The sequence below is a fragment of the Macaca mulatta genome, chromosome 3 (genome assembly GCF_049350105.2).
Source record: "Macaca mulatta isolate MMU2019108-1 chromosome 3, T2T-MMU8v2.0, whole genome shotgun sequence".
Lineage (NCBI taxonomy): Eukaryota > Metazoa > Chordata > Mammalia > Primates > Cercopithecidae > Macaca > Macaca mulatta.
Window position 1 is genome coordinate 170,361,025 of NC_133408.1, and position 24,480 is coordinate 170,385,504.

At 41.6% G+C, this 24,480-nt stretch overlaps 1 protein-coding gene across 4 annotated transcripts in view; it reads right to left on the minus strand.

The window, feature by feature from the left end:
• The window catches only part of TSGA13 (testis specific 13), a 156,040-nt gene that overhangs the window by 1,769 nt on the left and 129,791 nt on the right, over positions 1 to 24,480 (minus strand). The window contains exons 1-7 of one of the 4 annotated variants that reach the window (XM_015134924.3): positions 15,042 to 15,326; positions 13,968 to 14,140; positions 12,349 to 12,427; positions 9,690 to 9,761; positions 8,212 to 8,424; positions 2,122 to 2,264; positions 985 to 1,112 (exon numbers count right to left, since the gene is read on the minus strand). In XM_015134924.3, the coding sequence (XP_014990410.2) occupies positions 985 to 1,112; positions 2,122 to 2,264; positions 8,212 to 8,424; positions 9,690 to 9,761; positions 12,349 to 12,427; positions 13,968 to 13,990 (658 nt within the window). In that variant the 5' untranslated portion in view covers positions 13,991 to 14,140; positions 15,042 to 15,326. Of the gene's footprint in view, positions 1 to 984; positions 1,113 to 2,121; positions 2,265 to 8,211; positions 8,425 to 9,689; positions 9,762 to 12,348; positions 12,428 to 13,967; positions 14,141 to 15,041; positions 15,327 to 24,480 lie in introns of those variants that run through there. The other 3 variants (XM_077997349.1, XM_077997351.1, XM_077997350.1) reach the window with 3 other exon arrangements.

A 24,480-nucleotide genomic window follows, 5' to 3' on the forward strand; every position in this document is an offset into this window, starting at 1 on the left:
ACAATCACAGCTAACTGCAACCTTAAACTCCTTGGCTCAAGCGATCCTCCTTCCTCCAGCCCCCCAAGTAGCTCAGACTACAGGTGCATGCCACCACACCCTGTTAATTTTTTAAAATTAATTTTTGTAGAGACAGGATCTCACTATGTTGCTCAGGCTAGTGTCAAGCCCCTGGCCTCCAGCAGTCCTCCTGCCCCAGCCTCACAAACTGCTGGGATTACAGACACCCCCAGCCTCTCAAGGCCTTTTATAATCTGTTTCATCTCTTTCACATATTGAAAGTGCTATTGTTGGTGCTTGATAAATGTCTAACACTTAGTAGGAACCCTAGAAATACTGTTAAATAAATGATAATACATGAGGAGGATTCTCATTGTACCCTCTGCCATACAACTTTATTCCAGGCCCCTTCTACCCCATTCCCTACCCCAATCCCAGAGACTTTTATACCTCTAAGACGCACAGACTTATCCTTTGGCCCTTTTAGAGCAGTTTCTTCTTCAAAGTATAATATGCATACCACTGGGTGGTTCTAGGTGATACATAGATAAACATTCTAAAATTTCATTATTATAAATTTGACTTAAGTGTTTCAGAAAAACATATAATTTGTACATCAAAACCATGATGTCAATGATACAGTATTAATTAGGACAAGAATTTTTTAAAATCCTTTTGAAGAAAAATGCTAAGTAAATTAACAGAGCAAATAATACATCAATGTGGCAAAAACTCTTAAAGTGCTGGGTGATATAGCTTAGTAAACACTGCTAGAGTTTTCTTGTAATTTGAGGATTTAAACAGGGTCGGAAGCTTTGCACCTCTTGAGCCTCTATTTGTTATTAGCTTCCATGCTATAGGGAAAAATAGTCTCCAGGACTACCACGAGAGAAGCCAGTTTGCCACATCTATAATCCTCATGGATTGTATCTCCAGCCCACATCTCAGTCCAGTAAGCCTTTGCTTTGGAAGAGAGAAGCTTACCATCTTTCCTCATACCTCTCTCATGGACTGGAGCAAAGGTGAGCTGAGGGTACGTTTTTTTCTGCATCCTCAAAGCGTAGACTTTTGAATACTTCCCTTCGCTCTTGAAATCATTGTCGGTGGAAAACCTTAACAAAGAAAGTTCTTTGTTTAGTAGATCCTAGGGCGGGCGGATTCATGGAACCATTCACTTTATATTTTATTTTATGTATTTACTTTGAGACACGAGTCTTGTTCTGTCACCCAAGCTGGAGTGCAGTGGCATGATCTTGGCTCACTGCAACCTCTGCCTCCCAGGTTCAAGCAATTCTCCTGCCTCAGCCTCCCAAGTAGCTGGGATTATAGGCACTTGCCACCACGCCTGGCTAATTTTTGTATTTTTAGTAGAGACAGTTTTCACCATGTTGACCAGGCTGGTCTTGAACTTCTGAGCTCAAGTGATCTGCCCACCTTGGCCTCCCAAAGTGCTGAGATTATAGGCATGAGCCACTGTGCCTGGCCTTCACTTTAAAGTTGGCTATATTCTCGGAGAAGACAAGACAATGATAGGAGGCTGTTGATTGGTGCCAAGTAGGCGTATTGTTCCATGGCAAGGGGTGCTTCTGAACTTAGCACTGTAAATAAACCTTTGGAGGAACTCCAGAATCTCTTCTCTCCTCTCTAAACTACACATAGGCTGCTCTTGTAAGTAGTTTCAAATAAAACCTCTTTTGACTAATGTGTTCTCATAGCACATTGTTCCTGTGATATAGCTCCTAACTTGTACTGAGGGTACTTTTTTTTTTTTCCTGTTTCTTCAAAGCACAGACCTTGGAATATTTCCCCTCAATCTCGAAACCATTGCTAATGCAAAACCTTGGTTTTGCATGACTGTTTCTCTTTGATTCGAGTGTAAGTGAGGTTAGGGTCATGTAGGGGAAGTTGTATCTTATCATGCAGTTGTACAACCAAAGAGTATGTCATTAAATTTATTCCAAGCCCCTTCTACCCCATTCCCTACCCCCTTCTACCCCATTCCCTACCCCAATCCCAGAGACTTTTATACCTCTAAGACACACAGACTTCCCTTTTAGAGCAGAAACAGGAATAGGGAAAAGATAGGAAAGAAAGTGAGTACAAGAACAAGCAAGATTTCACCTAAACCATTGTTCTCTCTTGGATGTAGGATCGTCCGACAGTGTCAAAGGGAAGATTGGTTTCAACTTAGATCTTAACTTTTTTTTCTGAGGCATGCGGGGCAGCCAGAGGTCTTCAGTGGGTTTGTGCTGATGATGACTCTCCTGTAGGGAAACGAGGGAAGAAGAGTAAGGGAGTAAGCTGAGTCTCTTGGGATTTTAAGTTTGGACCGAGTTCCTGGACTAAGTTCCAATTCCCCTACAATGATGGAACAAAACCTATCAGAGGGGCAAGTGGGAACTCAGAAACCAGAATCAGAGGAAGCCATTCCCTGGGAGGGAAAACACTCTTTTCATGGACAGATTACTTGTCCAAAGCCTGTTCAGTTTCCTAAGTAATTGATTAAATTTGCCTGCTGGCCCTTGGAAGTGAATGGCAGAGAAAGTGACCCGCTTTGGGGAAGGATTCAACCAGTGAAGTCCTTGGGAAACTAAACATTTGGCAATAAATTGGGAAATAGATCCATGGGACTTTACCTTCCTTTCTTGGAGATGGCTACCTCATCCACATTCCATTCTCCTTAATGAGAAGGCCATGGAATGGGATGTTGTGAAGTAATAATTATATCATTACTAAAGGTCATAGAATCAGTCTTTCAGAAAGAATCTTATGTCATCCAGTCTGTTTGCCTGACCCTCCTAGCCCCTCCATAATCTCACTATCAAGTGATCAATCTTTCTATACCTAAAAAAAGAAAAAGATTTCACCTTTGATCAGCCAATTGATATCTCCCCGTAACTTTTACCCTATAGTCCAGAAGGAGCAAATCTAGTCCTTCTTCCACAGAGTCCTTAAACATTTTGAAGAAATCCATCACATTCCTCCTAAGCTCTGTCTCTTCCAGGCTAAACATTGCCAATGTCTTGAACTTTTTTTCATATGACATGGCATTGGGTTCCTTTTTCTTTTTTAATCCCATCTGAGAAAGCTACAATTCATATTCTAACTGATGTGCGGCAATCTGAAATGAAAACAATATGCCAGGTGTAGTAATTGCATGGCATATCCCCTGACCCCGTGGAAGTGTCTATTCAAAAGTCGACTGGGAATGGTGGCTCACACGTGTAATCCCAGCACTTTGGGAGACCAAAGCGATGGATCATTTGAGGTCAGGAGTTCAAGATCAGCCTGACCAACATGGTGAAACACTGTCTCTACTAAAAATACAAAAAAAATTAGCCGGGCGTGGTGGCGCGTGCCTGTTTTCCCAGCTATTCGGGAGGCTGAGGCAAGAGAATTGCTTGAACCCAGGAGGCGGAGGTTGCAGTGAGCCAAGATCACGCCACTGCACTCCAGCTTGGGCAACAGAGTGAGAGTCTGTCTCAATAAAACAACAACAACCACCAAAAGTCATCAATTCTGAGAGCCTTCTTTTTTTTTTTTTTTTTTTTTCTTGAGACAGAGTCTTGCTCTGTCACCCAGAGCTGGAGTGCAATGGCATGATCTCAGCTCACTACAACCCCTGCCTCCTGGGTTCTAGCGGTTCTCCTGCCTCAGCCTCCCGAATAGCTAGGATTACAGGTGCATGCCACCACGCCCAGCTAATTTTTGTATTTTTAGTAGAGACAGGGTTTAACCATGTTGCCCAGGCTGGTCTCGAACTCCTGACCTCGTGATCTCCCCACGTTGGCCTCCCAGAGCGCTAGGATTACAGGCGGTGGTGAGCCACCATGCCCAGCTGAGCCTTCTTAACTGCACTATCTAACATTGCCACTCACATCCGTCACATTCCATCTCCTTATCCTGCTTTGTCATGGCATTCAGCACATTATACATTATCTGTGTGATCATTTGTTTATGGTCTAAGTCACTGGAATTAAGCTTCATTAGAGCAAAGACTGAGTCTTAGCCGTTAATATATCCCTAGCACCCCTAATAGTACCTGGCACATAGTAGATATTCAATAGATGTTTGTTGAATGAATAAATGACCAAACTAATTGATTAACATATTGAGCTTTTGCTATCAGAATCTTAAAGCCTTTTTGTCTTTAACACTTGCTGCTTCTGAACCATGTCTTTTCAATTCTGAACTTACTCTCTTTAAGCTCTTGTATTAGGTTGGTGCAAAAGTAATTGCAATTTTGCAATTATAACAGCAAAAGCTGCAGTTACTTTTGCACCAACCTAATAATTTTAAGGGAAAGAAATCCGTTTGAGTTATCTTAAATAACAGGTGTTTTACCGTAAGAGCACATGTGCCTAATAACTAAGATATAGATAACTATCCAGCCAGAAGAAGAGCAAAACTCTAGGAGAGCTGGACCTCATATCAGAAAAACAGTAACTGAAAAGTTATTTGGAATCCAAGATAACACTAGCGAAGGACCACTGTCTTAATGCAAACATCACATGTTTCTCCTACTTTCTTCCCATCTTCTTCCTTCTCCCTCTACCTTGTTCACTCCTCACCTTTACTCCATAAATAAATATATATATGTGTGTGTGGTTTTTTTCTATCTATAGCTTCTGCTTGTTTACTTCTATTTCCTACTTCCCTATAACTTCAGCCTTCCCATACTCTACTTCATGGCCTTTTCACTACCTTTCTTCCTCATGGTTTGAGTCTATTTTTTTTTTTTTTTTTTTTGAGACAGAATCTGTTGCCCAGGCTGAACTGCAGTGGCGCAATCTCAGCTCACTGCAACCTCCACCTCCCAGGTTCAAGCAATTCCGCTGCCTTAGCCTCCCGAGTAGCTAGGACTACAGGCATGTGCCACCACGCCCGGCTAATTTTTTGTATTTTTAGTAGAGACAGTGTTTCACCATGTTAGCCAGGATGGTCTCAATCTCCTGACCTCGTGATCTGCCCGCCTCGGCCTCCCAAAGTGCTGGGCTTACAGGTGTGAGCCACCGCGCCAGGCCGGTTTGAGGCTTTTCTAGTCCCACTCTATGTGTCCTTTCAGCTTTCATTGCTACTGCTTCAATCTTTTCATTTCTCAATTCAGAGGCCTGGAAACAAGACTCTGATTAGCTCGGGGATTCTGGGTGTTGGTAGGTTGGTTGGTTTTTGTTTTGATGTGTTTTTTGTTTGTTTTGGTTTTAGGGTACCAATCCACATCACAGGTCACTATCCAGCCTATGAAGTTTGCTTTGCTCAGTCTCATATCCTCCTCTGGTCTCAGCTAGGAGTGGGGACAGGGTTATACTGTACCAACTAGAACTTCTTAGGACGTTCCCTTACTCAGGAGACTGTGGTAGGGTCAGTTTCACTTAGAAGGGGCTGTTAGTATAATTATCACTGTAATAGACCTATCTAGTACATTCCACAACTTGCCTACTAGAACTCACTCTCTTTTTGGATGCATACCTGGGCATAGCAAAGAATGCTTTTCTTGTATATGATTCTAGGTTTACAAAAGATTATCACATTTGTCCATCAAGGGAAGGAAAGGATGCTGCAGGAATATTAAAGAGGCATGGTAGATATCAGACGTTTCAATCTTCTTGGGCTTGTTCCAGTCAGATAGCCCCATAAAAGTACCATGGTGCTGGTCTTTGAGCCTTAACTCTATCCATTAGTACAATTTAACTGGTACCACAATTTCCTCATCAATATGATTAGGTTCCGCATCTGAGCTGGAGGGTTCGCAGAGTGCACAGGCTATTGGAAGAAAGCTCTTCCTGCACCCAGTTTACATGATAGCTTTGTATTTCCTTCTGCACATTAAGCAGGGCAATCCTGGCCTGGCATTTATCCCTTTCTCAATGTATGGTTCACCCACTGCCATGAGAAACTACCACTGAGCTTACCTTAAAAGGGCACAAATTCTGAGACCTAAGAGACCACATGCAGTAAATTCATTAACTCCTTTGTTAGTATGTGCCATTGGATATTAGCATTTTATCTTCCACTTGAAGGAGAATCTCTCACTGTCATCCATCTAGCAACTATGGAAACACCCCAAATTCACCACATTTTATTATAAGGGTCTCACTTGGGTAATCCTATGCCCAGCATAAAATTTCTGCTAGAATCCTTTGTTTGCACTTTCACTTAACTCATTTATTTAATTTATTCTTGTTAGATTAGACCCGCTCTTGAGGCCGTCAAGACCTTTTTTAGATTTTGATTTTTTTTTTTTTTTTTTTTTTGAGATGGAGCCTCGCTCTGTCACCCAGGTTAGGGTGCAGTGGTGCAACCTCGGCTCACCTCAACCTCCGTCTCCTGGGTTCAAGTGATTCTCCTGCCTCAGCCTCCCGAGTAGCTGGGACTACAGGCGCCCGCCACCACGCCCAGCTAATTTTTTGTATTTTTAGTAGAGACGGGGTTTCACCATGTTAGCCAGGATGGTCTGGATCTCCCGACCTCGTGATCCACCCGCCTCGGCCTCCCAAAGTGGTGGGATTACAGGCGTGAGCCACTGTGCCCAGCCAGGTTTTGATTCTTAAATATTTCTTAATTCAATTTTCTCTACTTCCTCGCTAATGATGTAGTTCAAGTCTTCAGTATCTCTCACTTTGACTATTTTAGTAACATCATAACTTATCTTTCTGGGTTTTGTCTCCTCCACAATTACTAATGCACCTTTCTTCAACCTCCAAAACAGTCTTCCTAAAATGCAAATTTGTTTGATTACATCTTTTTGTCTCCTGCTATTTACTCTCTGTTTTTAAAAATTTTTTATTTTATTACTTTTTTTTTGTTTGAGATGGAGTCTCGCCCTGTCGCCCACGCTGGAATGCAATAGCATTATCTCGGCTCACTGCAACCTCCACCTCCCAGGTTCAAGCGATTCTCCTCCCTCAGCCTCCTGAGCAGCTGGGACTACAGGCATGCACCACCACACATGGCTAATTTTTGGATTTTTAGGAGAGATGGGGTTTCACCATGTTGGCCAAGCTGGTCTTAAACTCCTGATCTCAAGTGATCTGCCCACCTCGGCCTCCCAAAGTGCTAGGATTACAGGTGTGAGCCACCGCACATGGCCCTGCCATTTACTCTCTTACATCTTCCTGAATACACCTCATTTTCCCATGTCTTCATGCCTTTGCACTTTCCTCTGATTTGATATTTTCCTGTTCTTTTGTCATGGGTCACTTCCCTACTCACTCCCTTTTTCCCAACAGAAATACTGTATTCTACATTACTTCCATATTTTGTATATTCTTCTATTACTTTTACATATCTCATTTATTGATCTCTCTCCTATTAGACTCCAAGTTCCTTTAAGATAGAAACTGTCCTGTAATCATCTTTATATTCTGGTTTTTAGCTTACTGTATCCTTAGCAATTGCTTGTTGAATGGAATTTGAGCTTCTTTAGTCTATAAAGGAGTTTCAAAGGTTTGACTACTGTGATGGTAAACTCCCTTCTCTGAAACCCGAAAGTAATGTGTACCAAAGCATCATTCTTTACTCCTTTCCCATTTACATATTCATCACCGTTTTTATTCCTCATTTCCTGACTCATCTTTTACTACTTTATTCTCAACTAGAAAGTCAGTGGCTAGTCTACCCTTTGTTAGTTACAAATTAAATATCTTTGACCAAAGAGGAACACTTTCCAATGAAGACCCCATTTTCTCCCTGCAATGAAGTTTCAGTACCCAAGCTTGTTGAATTCTGAATCCCAGGTTCTCCAGATGCTGTTTTGTGAAGCATAGGATCAGGAATAAGAAGGAAGAGATAGACCAAGTGCAGTGGCTCACACCTATAATCCCAGCACTTTGGGAAGCCGAGGCTGGAGAATCACTTGAGGCCATGAGTTTGAGACTAGCCTGGGCAACATAGTGAGACCCCCATCTCTACAAAAACAATTTTTAAAAAATGTAGTCAGGCATGGTGGTGCACACCTGTAGCCCCAGCTACTCAAGAGGCTGAGATGGGAAGATTGTTTGAGCCCAAGAGGTCGAGGTTTCAGTGAGCCATGATTTTGCCACTGCAGTCCGGCCTGGGTGACAGAGTGAGACCCTATCTCAAACAAACAAACAAACAAATTAAGAGTTGGTTTTCTGAGTACTATTCTTCATGTTAAGTTAGCTTCCTTCTCAATGCTAACTCCTAATTCTTCAGGGTTCACATTTCGGGTTCCAGGAGGCTTCTGCTTACCATGACCTTGAGCAGTAAGTCCTTGGAAAAGTATTTTGGTGCACTCTCCTTGTCCTGATGGGTGATTGAGCAGGGAGGTGGGTTGTTGGTCATAATCAGTAAGGTCTTATCCTGGTCATACTCTGTTACTTTTAACATGAAGCTGGTGGTTTTCCTGTTTTGAGCCAGGAATTTCTGCAGTGCAGTGGCCTTCAGAGGCTTATAGTACTGGGCCTGAACAGACAGAAGGGTTTCCAGAAAGAAAAAGAGATTAGGCCAAGAGCAGGTTAACAAATCGGTTGGCTAATACTTAGCTTCTGTGAGGTAAGAACAGAAGTTGGACAAACTTGCTGCAAAATTTGTGGGGTTTTTTGTTTTTGTTTTTGTTTTGTTTTGTTTGAGACGGAGTCTCACTCTGGTGCCTAGGCTGGAGCACAGTGGCATGATCATGACTCACTGCAACCTAGACCTCCCAGGCTCAAGTGATTCTTCCACCTCCGCCTCCTAAGTAGCTGGGATCACAAGCACATGCCACCCTGTCCAGCTGATTTTTGTGGGTTTGTTTTTGTTTTTGTTTTCGTTTTGTAGAGATGGAGTTTTGCCATGTTTCCCAGGCTGGTTTCAAACTCCTGGGCTCAAGCAATGCACCCATCTCAGCCTCCCAAAGTATGGAGATTACAAGAGTGAGTCATCACACGCAGCCCTAAAATGTGTTTATCAGAAACTATCTGAAGTTCTCAGTCCCTCTCTTTCCTTGGGGCATTCCCCTGAAAATACACTAAGGGGCTGGGGCAATGCGATGGAAAGGTTTCCATGGTAAAAGGAGTCAGGTAACTTAATTCTTCCAATATAATGGGACAAGCAGAGAAGTTTCTACATGGCTAAACCGAATTGGCCTTGTCTCTACAACTCTCTCTAAGGTACAGGGGGAAAGCTACCAAGGACCAAATCTTGCTCAAGGAATTCCTCAGGAGTAGGCACAGCCAAGTGCAACACCTTCCCATATTTACATCTTCCACACATCAACATTTCTCAGGCCCAACCACATTGACATGTACTCACAAGCACAATGTTAAAGGAAAAGCAGCCACAAAAGATAGCATGTCACTTAAGGTATGGGTGAAGAAGGGGCATTCCCACTAAATTTGCCTTTCTCTCAATAGGAGAAAGGCAGAGGGTTAGGGGGGAAGGAAGTGAAAGGGAGAAAATGGATTATAAATACTTTTTTTCCTAGTCATAAATAGGTTTTCTCAACTTAAAACAAATTAGCGGTGGGGACCCACTTTCTTCCCAGTTCTTGTCTCCCACTTTGCCACCCCAATCCTCAGCCCTGCCTCTGGCATCATAACCTAAATGAAGCTCTGCCTGCCTGTCCTGAGAGTATGCCCACTCACAGAAGCCGGGGACACTTGGAGGCATTAGGGACACTCGCAGTGGGCATCTGCACTACTGCTGAAACTTCCCCTTAGAGATCTTGGAGGAATGCTTTTCCTACCTACCAAATTTGGATGGACTGTGTAATGCCGAAGGTTTTCTAGAACAAATTTTGATCGCCCGACTGCATCATAAATCTAAAGAGGATAATCAAAGTTAGTGGTTTGAAGTTGCATGTATCCTAAACAGTATTCCATTCCTTACCTCACCTTAGTCTCACTAGAGAACTGGTCTCTAACTTACACTAAGTGAGAAGTACAGTGTGCTTCAGGTTTTGTACTCTAGGTTTCCAGAACAAGGGCCCCAGCAAGGAGACCTGGATTCTAAGACCTCCTGACCGTGACGTTTGTCAGCGGAAATGGGGCCAGCCTTATGAAATGTCAGGGAAAGCCGTTAGGAGGGGAAGTAGAGTAGGGCAGCATCAGTTCAGACTGGGACAAATCTTTCTAAGGAGTCACCTCTTTTTTTTTTTTTTGCCTTTTCCATAGCTATAGGAGTGAAATGAGGTGAAAATCAACACGGAGGACAAATCTTTAAGGAGAAAAGCAAGTTTCAAAGGGGCATTAACTTAAAAGTTATGGGTGCAAGGGGGCCATTGGGTCAACTCTGCCAACTGAGCTGGCAGCCAGCCTACTCACAGAAAAAGGAAGAGCAGTGCATGTTGCAATTTTGAACATCTCTGCAGTATGAAATTCTTTCAGAAATGTTGCAAAAAGTAATTGAATTTTGGTAACACTTCTGTCTAGCACTTTGCTTTTTTTTTTTTTTTTTTTTTTTACTAGTGGTAGTCCTGGATGTTAGTGGATTATCTGAGTGTCATATCTGGTAGTAGAGGAGCTGAGCCTTTTCCATTCCCTTTCTGCTGACCTAGCGTTCTTGCTTCTCCTCTTGCATAGCCCTGTCTAAGGATGAATCAAGGAGATAGGAATACAAGGAGATAAAAGCTCTGAATTATCTTCTTCTGGTTTGGCATAATCAGAAATCAGAAAAAAGAAGAGTGCCTCATAATCCTGTGTTTGGATCAGCATTTCTGTTTTCTTTTCTTTTCTTTTTTTGTTTGTTTTTTCTTTTAAAGACAGGGTCTCACTCTGTCCCCCAGGCTGGAGTGCATTGGTGCAATCATAGGTCACTGTAATCTTGAATGCCTGGGCTTAAGTGATCCTCCCGCCTCAGCCTCCCAAATAGATGGGTCTACAGGCACGTGCCACCATGCCTAGCTATTATTATTATTTGCTTATTTATTTTTCTTTTTTTGAGACCGAGTCTCGCTCTGTTGCCCAGGCTGGAGTGCAATGGCATGATCTTGGCTCACTGCAACCTCTGCCTCCTGGGTTCAAGCAATTCTCCTGCCTCAGCCTCCTGAGTACCTGGGATTACAGGCTCCCACCACCACACCCGGCTAATTTTTGTATTTTTAGTAGAGACGGGGTTTCACTGTATTGGCCAGGTTGGTTTCGAACTCCTGACCTCCAGTGATCCACCTGCCTTGGCCTCCCAAAGTGCTGAGATTACAGGCGTGAGCCACCATGCCTGGCCTATTTTTTAATTTTTTGTAGAGATGGGGGTCTCACTGTGTTGACTAACTCTTGGGCTCAAGTGATCCTCCTACCTTGACCTCCCAAAGTGCTGGGATTACAGGTGTGAGCCACCACGCCCAGCCTGGCTCAGCATTTCTAAAGATTGTCATACCTCCCCCATCAGGAGGCAGTATGGTAAGGTGTGTACAGAGGAAAGGGAACATGCACTGAAAAGTGAATAAAGCAAGAGGGCTAATGGAGAAGTGGGAAGCAGTCAGAATGGGACAGAACTGTGAGGTAAGAGGAGATCCTGCTATGCTCCAGGAAGAAAAGGCCAGAAGTTGGCAATTCTTGGCAGTTGGAAAAGGAGCAGGAAAAAGCATAGCAAAGCCACTCCACAAATTCCTTTAGAGAGGGTGGGATGAACTATGAGATGGTGGGATGGATCCAAAGACTCAATTATTTAATTTTTACCACCTTATGGAAAACTGAAATTCATTTGTTGAAAACAGAAATATATTATGAAAAACCTGCTTTACAACTATGAAATGTATGACATATTTAGAGTCATAGAAATTAGCAAAAACTTATTTGGGAGAAAGGTATGAAGACCTTTTCCTTTATAGCTTTTTTGTTTTGTTTTGTTTTTTGTTTTGTTTTTAAAAATAATTTTAGGGGGAAAGTCCCTGGTGAAAATGTTTTTACTCCTGAAGTTTTCTGAAGTATTGCATGTCTGTTCCAAATTAGCCTCTAGCAGTTGACTAAACCCACAAGATTGTCCAAATTGGAATGTGTTTTTAGTTTTGTTATGTTGAATTTCACTATCTGTGGCTGATTAAATAAAAGTTGGCCTGGAAAATTCACTTGAATGTGGTAAACATAGGAAAACAACCAAGATATGCATTGGAGTTTTGCTACAAGAGGTAGTTTAAAGTCTGCATAAGTTAGGATTTGACACGCTCTTACTCCCTAAGATAGGTTTCTGCTTCCTGGGTTTTATGTCCTAATTTGTTGCCGATGTGTCCTGTTCCTTCTTTTTCTGTGCTCTATTTGTCTTTAATAACATTTGACAAGTTAACCTTGTTTTCTACATACATTTTTACTCCTTTTTGCTTTTCAATAGGAAAGTCTGTGACACCCAGCTTACTAAGTACACTAAGCAACTCCAAAGAAAAATTAAAATTGAACACTTAATAACGCTCCTTACCTCTTTGCCACTGACAACCATTCCTTTCTCACGTTTAGCTGAGCTATTTTCTGATGTCTTTGATTTGCCGTTTTGAAACCTGAAAAAGAGGCAGAACATCCGGTTGCACTTTCTGGCTCAGAGGCCTGGCCTTCTGCATCTTGTCAGTCTCCCTCAACGAAGTTTGGAGGCCTGACTCAGGCAAGTCCAATTTAGGTGATCACATCACTAATTGACTAAGTAGTAAAAAAACTGGACTCATTATCCAGCCTGCATGCTAGGGAAAAGCAAGACTTCAGTTTAGAGAGTTAAACAAGTGGCACCTTTTGGATGACTCAATGACATCCATTGAGTTGGTTTCTTCTAAAAATAAGGATTTTAGACCTTTCACAGAAGTGCTCTAACAGACTGCTTAAGGAAATTATTTTGGGCAGTTAGATCCTCACAATACCCTTAAAAACCACCTACTGTTTTGAATATTTACCTGCCTATTCTTCTTCCACATGGAAATTGCCCTATTTTTGCCAGTGATTGGCCAATGATTAGCCAATGAATCTGTGAGAAGGAATATAGTTAATAGAACCACACAACTAAGTTTCCAATTCTTGTTGACCTTGCTTGGATTACTGGCTCTCGTGTCTTCCTAACCACATCTCTGAAGACTTCTCTTCTTAGAACTAGAGTAGTAAAACTAATCAACAATGGCAAATATTTCTGTACTCTGCTCTTTTACCCTCACCCTAATACCAATTCTCTTTGCAGAAAATAGGGTGAAACAGATTCTATTCTTCGCTATTCTTTTTAAACCCATTTGCTGCCAGAACATAATGTAAAATACTCCTCAGTAAGATTTGGTTAATGATTAAGATGAATGGCCTGCTTCTTCCTTGGAGATAGTTCCATTGGGGGGTTAAATTAGCTCAAAGTAAGAATTATGCAACTATCTCAACTAGACCTCTCTCCTTTAAAAATGAGGATAGCAGAATAAGGACCAAAATAAAGGTAGAAATAGCCAAACTATGTAGTTTGTAGGTCAACTGGCTATAGCATGCTACAAATAATCCCCAAATCCATGATTAAATCCCATTCAAGGATGGCTATCTTCCATCTGTTGCTGGCCACCAGTTGTACTATTAACTCAGGTCAGAGGTCTTAAAAATGGTCGCAAGTGGAGTAGGTGACCCATGATGGAGAGACCAAAATTTATCCCAACTTAACATCTTAAAGTTTGTGCCCTTTTAAATGGTCTTATTGCATTGTTATCTAATAATTAGTAATACAATATAATATTTATTGTAGCACTTTTCAAAATGATTCTTTGATACCTAAAAGGAAGCACAGAATCTTGGACACTCTTCTTCAGGGCCAATTTAAGGCATAGAACTATATGAAAAGCGCTTCTTTAGCCCAACAGCGTCCATCTGGAACAAGCTGGTGCTTTCTTTTTGATAAAAGCTCCTTTAGTTGTTGCATGAAGTACAGACCAAGATCTGGTTTTTGATCCAGGAACAACCAGTCAATTAAAATATGTTTAATGATAGTCTACTCTGTGACCAGCCCCATTCAAAGTGCTGTGGGCTATGCAATAAGTTAATATAAAGTGGTGTTTATAACTTAGTTGGGCAAACAAGACTACATACTTGGTTTGTCTCTTTTGGCTCATTGCTGTTGACTGCGAGTTGGCCAACCCAAGGCAGGTATTCACCCAAGGCCAAATTCAGTGTCTCTGAATAGTCCACGTTCTGCAGGGGTTCAATTCAATCCAAATATTCTTTGCTTAGCACACAGTGTGTACTCAGCCCCATTCTTGAGCCTGTATGGGAAACAAGAAAAGACTAATATGTGCTATTGTAGATGTAGAAAATTCACAAGACATGTGATGCTTGCTCTTAGAAGTTAAGTTTATTTGACAAATGGGGGGAGGTGGGAGAAAGCGATTATCTAATGTAAAGCAATAATGACAAATACATGCTCATATATTAGGTAAGTCACTTTATCTCTTGGAGTCTCAATTTCCTTATCTGCAGAACGGAAAGTATTAACTAAATGATTTAAAGGTGACATTCTAATTCCATGATAGTGATGAGATTTAAATATAAAAAGATCTGAATAAAATTAATTCACATGTGTCTGTAGAAGGCTAAAGGTGGAGAAGCAGCCATCTTTCAATTTTCTTCTCCTCTCAACAAAGGCATGCTCATCCATAGATTAGGCCTGAGAACCTGGGAAAAGTGTGTGTATATATTGGGGGTGGGAGGATTGCTATGCTTTTTGATATAGACCATTAGAAATGGAAGATACAAGCTGATAATGTAGAACCTACCATTTAGAGAAAAGAAAGGTCAATGAGCCTTGGAGATGTTTCCTAAAGGATGTGGAGCTTGAGCAGAACCTCGCAGGGTGGTATATGAAGTAGTCTAATTGGAAGGTTATTTGTTGTTGTTAAGTAGGAAGAAATAAAAGCAGGTAGGTAGAATGGAATCACATTATAGGGGCCTTGACAATTAAGTAGAACTTTGAAAAGACCTACATCAGCCCAAGTTCCTACGAAGCCCACAGGTTTAGTGGAAAGCCCATAGAGAGGGGTTTATGTCTAACTTGATTGTCTAGACAAACCCTAAAGATGATTTCTAGAGTTTATGACAAGACTGGGCTAAACACTTAAAGTTCCCTTCTAGGGAAATAGACTAATAAGCTTTTCACCCTTTTCTCACCTTTAATTTTTCTGGAATTGTAAGTCCAGTTCAGGTATATGTTGAAACTAAAATAAAAATGAGCTGTCAAATTGGGCAGTATAAGTCCTGGGTTGTTAGTCTGCAGCTCAGGCTGAAAAACAAGTCACACAAACACAAAAACTACATTCAAAATAAGAATGGAAAAACCTGGTGAACACTACCTTTAAGAACATCAGGAAATCATAGTTTGGTGAAGAAGGCAAAAATCTTTGGCATGGGAACTTTCCATTTTGAAAATATCTTAATTATTCTTTTCTGGATTCTGGAGGAGACAGAGAGAATTTGTGATGAATAGGCAATCTAGAATACTGAGGTGTTCTGTGTTGGAGACAGAGAATGAAAAGGCCAAAACTTAAAGGCATACTTAAACAAAATCTGTCAATTTCTTATTTTTCCAGCTTATGACTTCCCTACACACACACACCCCTTCACCATCTCTTAATCTACCTCTACCTAAGCCAATGTTTTCACTGCATTCTTCAAAAACAGTGAGCATTTTTTCTTATTCCCCATACTCAAAATGCTGTCCCCAATCTCTTCAGCCATTTGAATTTTCTTCTTCTTCTTTTTTTTTTTTTTTTTTTTTTCTGAGATGGAGTCTCGCACTGTCACCAGGTTGGAGTGCGAACCACCACGCCAAGCCCTGCATCTTCTTTCTTTATGTTACTACTCAGGTCGCTCCTTTAAACAGAAGATTTTCTAGATTAATGCAATCCCAAACTCTAGACTATAGTCATTGGGTTTTGTGCATGTCATTGTATAGTATCTTGTAGCTCTACTTGCACTTTTCTTTTGTGTGGGTCTTGTCTGCCTCTTAAGCTGTGAGTCCCTTAAAAGTGGAAATGTAAAATTTAAACATATTTTTGCCCCCCCACCAAGTGCTTTGTATCTTATGCATTGAAAACTAGTATTTGCTTATTTAAATATATTTGCTGAACATTTATGACATATTAGACACTCTCCTAGGTGATGAGAACAAAACATAAATCAGATGTAATTCTTGAGCTCTTTTAGGAGCTCACAGTTTAGCCAGAAAGAGAGATAAAGAAACGGTTGAGGCCAGGCGCGGTGGCTCAAGCCTGTAATCCCAGCACTTTGGGAGGCCAAAATGGGCGGATCACGAGGTCAGGAGATCGAGACCATCCTTGCTAATATGGTGAAACCCCATCTCTACTAAAAAATACAAAAAACTAGCCGAGCAAGGTGGCAGGCGCCTGTAGTCCCAGCTACTCAGGAGGCTGAGACAGGAGAATGGCATAAACCGGGGAGGCGGAGCTTGCAGTGAGCTGAGATCTGGCCACTGCACTCCAGCCTGGGCAACAGAGCGAGACTCCGTCTCAAAAAAAAAAAGAAAAAAGAAACGATTGATTGCAACAGAGTGGAATGCCAAATTAGATCTAAGTTTAGGGTACTATGGAAGGAATGAGGAAGGGGACTTAACCCAGACTGAGAAGAGACTGGGAGAGATTTGGAACTACTGCCTAAACTGAGCTGGGGAAGATTGAGTGTGAATTAACCAGGTGGTGAGAGAACAGACATTTGAGAAAGAGGGAGAAGCACAGGCAAAAACATAAGAATACAACAAAGCCTGGCTTATTTAGGGGAATTGAAAATACTGTAATTGCAGTACGCCAGGAACATAAGATTTAGGGGAAGGGTAGTAAGAGGTGAGACTAGAGAGGTAGACAGGATCCAAATCCTAAAATGAACTATCTGATAGGAAGTTTGTGGATTATTCTGAGTAATGAAGAGCTATCAGGAGATTTTAAATGAGATATAATCTCCTTATTGAACAATATATATTTTAGAAATACAAAAATAGTGGCATGTGAACTATAGATTGGAAAGACACAAGAACTAGACATTGGAAAGATGAAAAGAGGTCCTTGAGAAGTCTATGACAGTACTGAGGAGGGGTTGAGAAATTATAAGGGTCCATAGCCATCACAAATTAGTGCCATTCACTCCTGTCTCCCAGCCCTGGATGACAGATTCAAAGGTGACCAACCAGGTTATACTAAGAATTTGAAAGTTTGATAAAGACACACAGAGCTGAAAGATGATTGCACCTGAGCCACCTCATGTGGTGTCCCAGGCTAGAAGACTGAGCTCTGAGCTCTACCTGCTAAGGGCCCCAGAGCTGCCCCTGATCTAGTCCTTCCTAAAACATGACTATAAAATTTTCCCTTCAGTTCTGTGAGCTTTCCTAATGTTCTTTCAAATAAATCCTTTATTTTCTTAGGGTTCATTTCTGCAGTTTATGACAAAAAAAAAAAAAAAACACTTAAACTAATATGGGCTCTGAAGCAGGGTATCCAATCTTTTGGCTTCCCTGGGCCACGTTGGAAGAATTATGTTGGACCACACACAAAATACTCTAACACAAACAATAGCTGATGAGCTAAAACAAATCACAAAAAAAACTCATAATGTTTTAAGAAAGTTTTTGAATTTGTATTGGGCTGCATTCAAAACCATCCTGGGCCACATGTGGCTCGTGGGTCATGGATTGGACAAGCTTGCTCTAAAGCGAGGTAGTGGCAGTGAAGAGGGTTTAAAAAGGATACCTGAAAGATGTTAGGAGGGTAGAATTAACAGAACTTGGTAACTAGTTGAATACATGAGAAAAGGAATATAATCACATTTTTAGCTTGGTTAGCTGAGTTAATGGAGGGGCAAGTTACTAAATTAGAGAACAAAGGAAATGGAGCAAGTTTGGGAGATAAATGATGATTTTGTTTTTGGTCAGTTGATAATGAGGCAGAGGTGAGGATATTGTCTAGTAAGTGGTTTAAAATATGGGTCTGGAGCTCAGGAGAGACAGGTTTGGTACTATAGATTGAATGTTTATGTCCCCTGCCTCCCTAAATTCATATGTTGATACTGAGTCCCTAATTATGAGAGTATTAGGATGTGGAGCCTTTGTGGGGGCAGTTAGTGCGCTTATAAAAGAGGTTTCAAAAGCACATCTTTGCCCCTTCTACCATGTGAGGACACAGCAAAAAGCAGGCCCTCACCAGATACTGAATGTGCCAGCACCTTGATTTTGGACTTCCCAGCCTCTGGAACTTTGAGAAATAAATTCCTGTTGTTTATGAGCCACCCAGTTTATGGTATTTTGTTATAGCAGCCTGAACAGACTAAGCCATTTGGGTAGAATTATATATTTGGAAGTCAGCCTCAAGTATTATGTGATAATTGAAGCCATTGAACTAGATGAGATCAAGTAGGAAAAATGGTGGACTAACAAGAGACTAAAGCATAGAACCATGCCCCAGGCTATGCAAACATCCGAAAAAAAGCATCATAAATGAATTTTGTAAAGAACACGGCAAAGGAGTGGCCAGAGATTGAAAGAGAACTAGGAGGAAGTGGCCACAGGTGGGATGATATCATTGGAAGGGATGCTATTATGAAAAAGGAAACAAACTCTTTAGCTTCAAGCAGCAACTTGTGAAGGTATAGAAAAAGATTAAAACTTGTAAAAATGACCAAAAGCTTAATAAACAATACAATGCTGCCATTTATAAGGCAGATAAATCTAGACTGAAGAAAACCCACAAGACTTGAGTTCATAGAAATGCCAGGATTTGCTTGAAGAAACAGACCATCTTGTAAAAGAGAATGTGAATCCCCACTGGTTGTCTTCTTTTTTCAGAGATACAGGGGTTGCATTGATCAAAACTCAGGGTGATCTCCCTTCCTACTCCTTGGGTGTTGATCTATGACAGAGCCTAAGAACAGCTCCTTCTTATCCCTTCACCTACATAACTTTCCACATTCAGATGGAGACTTCACACCCCAGTGACAGCTGGGCAGGGAGGACAGGGTGCTAGGGTGGCACAGTGCATTCTGAGAGATGTGACCTCAGGAGCAAAGAGCAGGAGGAAGGGCACAAGATGGGAGGAGCTGTTTTTTTGAACAGTTTTGTCCTCTTTTCTCATTTCTAACTGTTTATAAAATAAAAATGGCTATTTTATGGAAGTATTGGTATGAAAAAAGGTAGGGGCACAGAATGCTGAGCAAGGGTAGTTTGCCCCATTTTTGGCTTGCTTATTTCTTTCTTTCTTTTCTTTCCTCTTTCTTCTTCTTTCTTCTTCTTTCTTCTTTCTTCTCTCTCTCTCTCTCTTTCTGTCTTTCTTTCTTGCATTTTGAGACGGCATCTCATTCTGTTACCCAGGCTGAAGTGCAGTGGCGTCATCATAGGTCACTGCAGCTTCAAACTCCTGGACTCAGGCAACCCATCCACCTCAGCCTCCTGAGTAGCTGGGACTAAAGGTATGCACCACTGTGCCCAGTTTTTTTTTTTTTTTTTTTTAAAGAGACATGGTCTCACTGTGTTGCCCAGGCTGGTCTTGAAATCCTGGCCTCAAATAATCTTCCTCTCTCAGCCTCCCAAAGTGCTGGGATTATAGGCATGAGCTACTATGCCTAGCCACCTTTCCTTCCTTCTTTCTTTCCTCCCTTCCTTCCTTCCTTCCTTTCTTTTTTTCTTTCTCTCTTTCTCTCCTTTCTTCCTTCTTTTTTTTTTTTGATGGAGTCTCGCTCTGTCGCCCAGGCTGGAGTGCAGTGGTGCGATCTCAGCTTACTGCAAGCTCCGCCTCCCAGGTTCACACCATTCTCCTGCATCAGTCCCCCAAGTAGCTGGGACTACAGGCACCTGCTACCATGTCTGGCTAATTTTTTGTATTTTTTTTTTAGTAGATACAGGGTTTCACCATGTTAGCTAGGATGGTCTCGATCTCCTGACCTCGTGACCTGCCCGCCTCAGCCTCCCAAAGTGCTGGGATTACAGGCGTGAGCTACGGGCCTGGCCCACTCTTTCTTTCTTAAACAGCCTGCTGGCGACACATGAAGCTCTTGCTTTCTTAGGGAGAGGCCTATCATTTATCAGTGGCTGGGTAAATCTTTCCAGTTCAGGGGGATGTGTTAGGAAGCCCAATTTATGTTCAGGCCCCAGCCAGTCTCCAAACCAACTTCTAGCAAAAAGCTGACATTTTGAACTTACCAGATTTTTGCATGTGTTTACTGACTGCTTCAGAACCAGTAAGGGAAAGAGATGTAATTTGCACCTCAAATATTACTTTTGCACCAACCTAAATCAACATCCTGGCTACAGTGAATGTTACAACTGTAATTTTAATGTTCTACATAGACTCAGATACCAGAGAATACGTAAGTAGGAATTGAGAAAGTTATCTCCCCAGCAAAGCAAAAAGTGAAATCCAGATAGAAACTGGGCACTGGGCATGGAGGTTTGCCTAGCAACCTGCCCTCCAACTGTGGTCCAGAAAGCAGGACCAGAGTTTATAAATTCATTCATCTCGTGTATTGACCAACACCGAGACTCAACAAAGCTAGCATTATTCAGAGATGAATGAATGGAAAATGATTTTTAGAGCTAATGCATTTTTTGAGGAGTAGAACATAGCAGCAGCAATAGCTTCTCTGGCAAGAATAGGGAGCTAAGAAACTGCCAGAAGTGGAGGAATACAGAGAAGAGCAGGAGACTGGGAATCTGGGAATTAGGAATCAAGGCCATGAAATTTTTTTGTAGATCTGCCTATTAAAAATTTGGGGAAATCTGCTTACAAAACTGGAGGCTGTCTCTCCACTCAGTACTTCCATTCAGTTTAGCACTGGAGTGTCAGGAGAATGGGGACCAAAGGAGAAACAAAAATGGGGGGGAAATGAGGTTTTAAATATATGAGATGGACAGTAAGGGATAGAAGGTTGTCTCAGGAAAAACTCTGGGACTGAAGATGCCCACCATGGCAAATTTCTGAACGTTTCCAACACGGCGGGATGATATATGAAGGAGCAGTGGATAAGCATCCCCATTCAGACATTCTCTGCAGACAGCAGAGAGAAATCCCATGTCTTCTCCTCCTCTTTTTTTTTTTTTTCAACTTTTATTTTAAGTTCAGGGATACATGTGCAGGATGTGCAGGCTTGTTACATAGGTAAACATGTGTCATGGGGGTTTGTTGTACCGATTATTCATCACCCAGATATTGAGCCTAGTATCCATTAGTTATTTTTCCTGATCTTCCCCTTTCTCCCACCTTCCACCCTCTGATAGGCCCCAGTGTGTGTTGTTTCCCTCTGTGTGTCCATGTGTTTTCATCATTTAGCTCCCACTCATAAGTGAGAACATGCTGTTTTTGGTTTCCTGTTTCTGTGTTAGTTTCCTAAGGATAATGGCCTCCAGCCTCATCCATTTCCCTGCAAAGGACATGATCCCATTCTTTTTTATGGCTACATAATATTCCATGGTGTATATGTACCACATTTTCTTTATCCAATCTATCATTGATGGGCATTTAGGTTGATTCCATGTCTTTGCTATTATGAATAGTGTTGCAATGAACATGTATGTGCATGTGTCTTTATAATAGAACAATTTATATTCCTTTGGGTATATACCTGGTAATGGGATTGCTGGGTCAGATGGTATTTCTGTCGAATCACCACACTGTCTTCCACAATGGTTGAACTAATTTACACTTTCACCAACAGTGTATAAGCATTCCTTTTACTCCACACTCTTGCCAGAATCTGTTATTTTGTGATTTTTTAGTAATAACCATTCTGACTGGTGTGAGATGATATCTCATTGTGGTTTTAATTTGCATTTCTCTAACGCTAAGTGATTTTGAGTTTAGTAAACAGACAACCTACAGAATGGGAGATATTTTTGCAAACTATGCATCTGACAAAGGTGTAATACCCAGCATCTATAAGGAACTTAAATATACAAGAAAAAAAACAAACAATCCCATTAGCTGGGCATGTGGCGCGTGCCTGTAATCTCAGCTACTCGGGAGGCTGAGGCAGGAGAATCTCTTGAACCAGGGAATCGGAGGTTGTGAGCCGAGATGGTGCCACTGCACTCCAGCCTGGCAACAGAGCAACAGAGGGAGATTCCGTCTCAAAAAAAAAAAAAAAAAAGAAGGTGGACAAAGGACATGAACAGACACTTTGCAAAAGAAAACATTCATCCGGCCAACAATCATATGGAAAAAAAGTAGCAAATTCTTAGCTTTTAAGTTCAAGTATCAAGGACTCAATTGTAAGACAGACTGATTTAGGAAAATAGATATGATCAATTCAGATGCCTCTGTCTAACAAAGAAGGCACTTTGCTAATATTACAAGTTTCTACCCTGATAGGGGACATGTGATGTGACAACTGAGTCACAATTGAAATGCCATAATTGAGTCTACCCACAAAAGGTGGAGCCCAGCATCTAGCACTAATTTATTGGCATCTTGAAGCTTCTCCCCAGCCTCATACTTTTATTTTTTTTTTGTGACGGAGTCTCACTCTGTCGCACAGGCTGGAGTGCAGTGGCGCGATCTCGGCTCACTGCAAGCTCCACCTCCCAGGTTCACGCCATTCTCCTGCCTCAGCCTCCTGAGTAGCTGGGACTACAGGTGCCTGCCACCACACCTGGCTAATTTTTTGTATTTTTAGTAGAGATGGGGTTTCACTGTGTTAGCCAGGATGGTCTCAATCTCCTGACCTCGTGATCCACCTGCCTTGGCCTCCCAAAGTGCTGGGATTACAGGTATGAGCCACCGCGCCTGGCATATTTTTTCTTTAAATTTTTTATTTTTAATTCTTGTGGGTACATAGTAGGCATATATATTTACGGGGTACATGAAATGTTTTGATACAGGTATGCAAAGCATAGTAAGTAATCACATAACGGGGAATGGGGTATCCATCCCCTCAAGCACTTATCCTTTGTGTTACAATCTAATTATATTATTAGTTATTTAAAAATGTACAATTAAATTATTAGTGACTATAGTCACCCTGTTGTGCTAGCAAACAGAAGATCTTATTCATTCTTTCTAACTATTGTTTTTGTACCCATCATCCTCACATTTTTTAAATTTTCTTGGTCCTTTTAGTTTTTCCAAATAACTCCAGACTCTACATGGTGTGATAGCCAGCAACAGCAATACAGGATCATACATAATTGTACTACCCTGTATATCTTCCCATATATTAAAATTCCACAGCAGACTCTACATTGAATTATAATACTGGCCAAAGCTTTAAAAACATCCATATCAGTAGAGTTAGGGTGGTGGGGATTAGGGGTGAGAAGGAAGCTCTTCAGGAATCTCTTCTGTCTCACTCTCCCTCTTTGCTTTCTCTCAAGAGGGAAATTCTTATCACTATTTGGGCTTTGGTTCTTTGGGGGAAGTCTCTATATATTAAAAGTTCATATAAATGGATTTGACTTGCTCCTCTGCTCAGGCTCTCACCCTCCACTCTCTTCATTCTCCTTTCTTGCGTATGTCAGCCCAATCGAGAAATTCAGGTTTGAATTCAGAGTGGAGATGAGCCCGTTGGACTCTATACTTCTTGCGAGTAGCCTCCTCTGACAGATATTCATCTACTGTCTCTCAGCTTTAAGCCCCTCATTCTAATCTCCACTCTGAGATGCAAACTACATTCCCCACATCCTCTGGCCAATGCACTTCCTGTTAGGTTCTGGCAAAAGGAACGGCTAGTGGGAGATTTGAGGGTAAAAGGAATAAAAAAATCCTCCTGGTTTTCTAGGGTTTTCTAGTTCTTGTCAGCATTTCTGTGACAAAGGCAGTTGGCCCATCTGTAGTATTCCTCATGGTCTTTGTTTTCAGTTTGCTTTTTTTTTTTTTTTTTTTGAGATGGAGTCTTGCTCTGTCACCCAGGCTGGACTGCAGTGGCTTGATCTTGGCTCACTGCAACCTCCATCTCCTGGGTTCAAGCTATCCTCCTGCCTCAGCCTCCCGAGTAGCTGGGACTACTACAGGTGTGTACCACCATGCCCTACTAACTTTTGTCTTTGTAGTAGAGATGGGGCTTCACCATGTTAGCCAGGCTGGTTTCGAACTCCTGATCTCAGGTGATTCGCCTGCCTCAGTCACCCAGAGTGCTGGGGTTACAGGCATGAGCCACCAGGCCCAGCCTATTGTGTTTTATTGTTTTTAAAGCCCTTAGACTTACCCCTCATATATTTATTTATTATTCATCTCCATCATGAGATGTACCCTCTCATGAGGCAAGGACCTTGGTTGCTTACTATACCCCCAGTGACTGAAGCAAGGTAGACACTCAGCAAATATCTGCTGATTGAATGAGTGATTGAAAATTCATCTGAAAGGTTCCATGTACAGTATGTGAGATTTTTGGTTTTGATTTATTAGTTCTGGTCATTGTTGGTGGGACTTGATTTTCATCCCAAATTTTCTTTCTTGTTATCCTGTTCTGAAAGAAGACATACTAGATCCAAGGAAAAATCAGATTGAACCAATATCATTTATATGGTGTATCCACAGCCTCTCTGAGGCATTTCCCTACCTGCTCACCCTCTGCTCTGTGCTCTCAATGTGGCCCTGACATGTCCATTATTGATGACCTA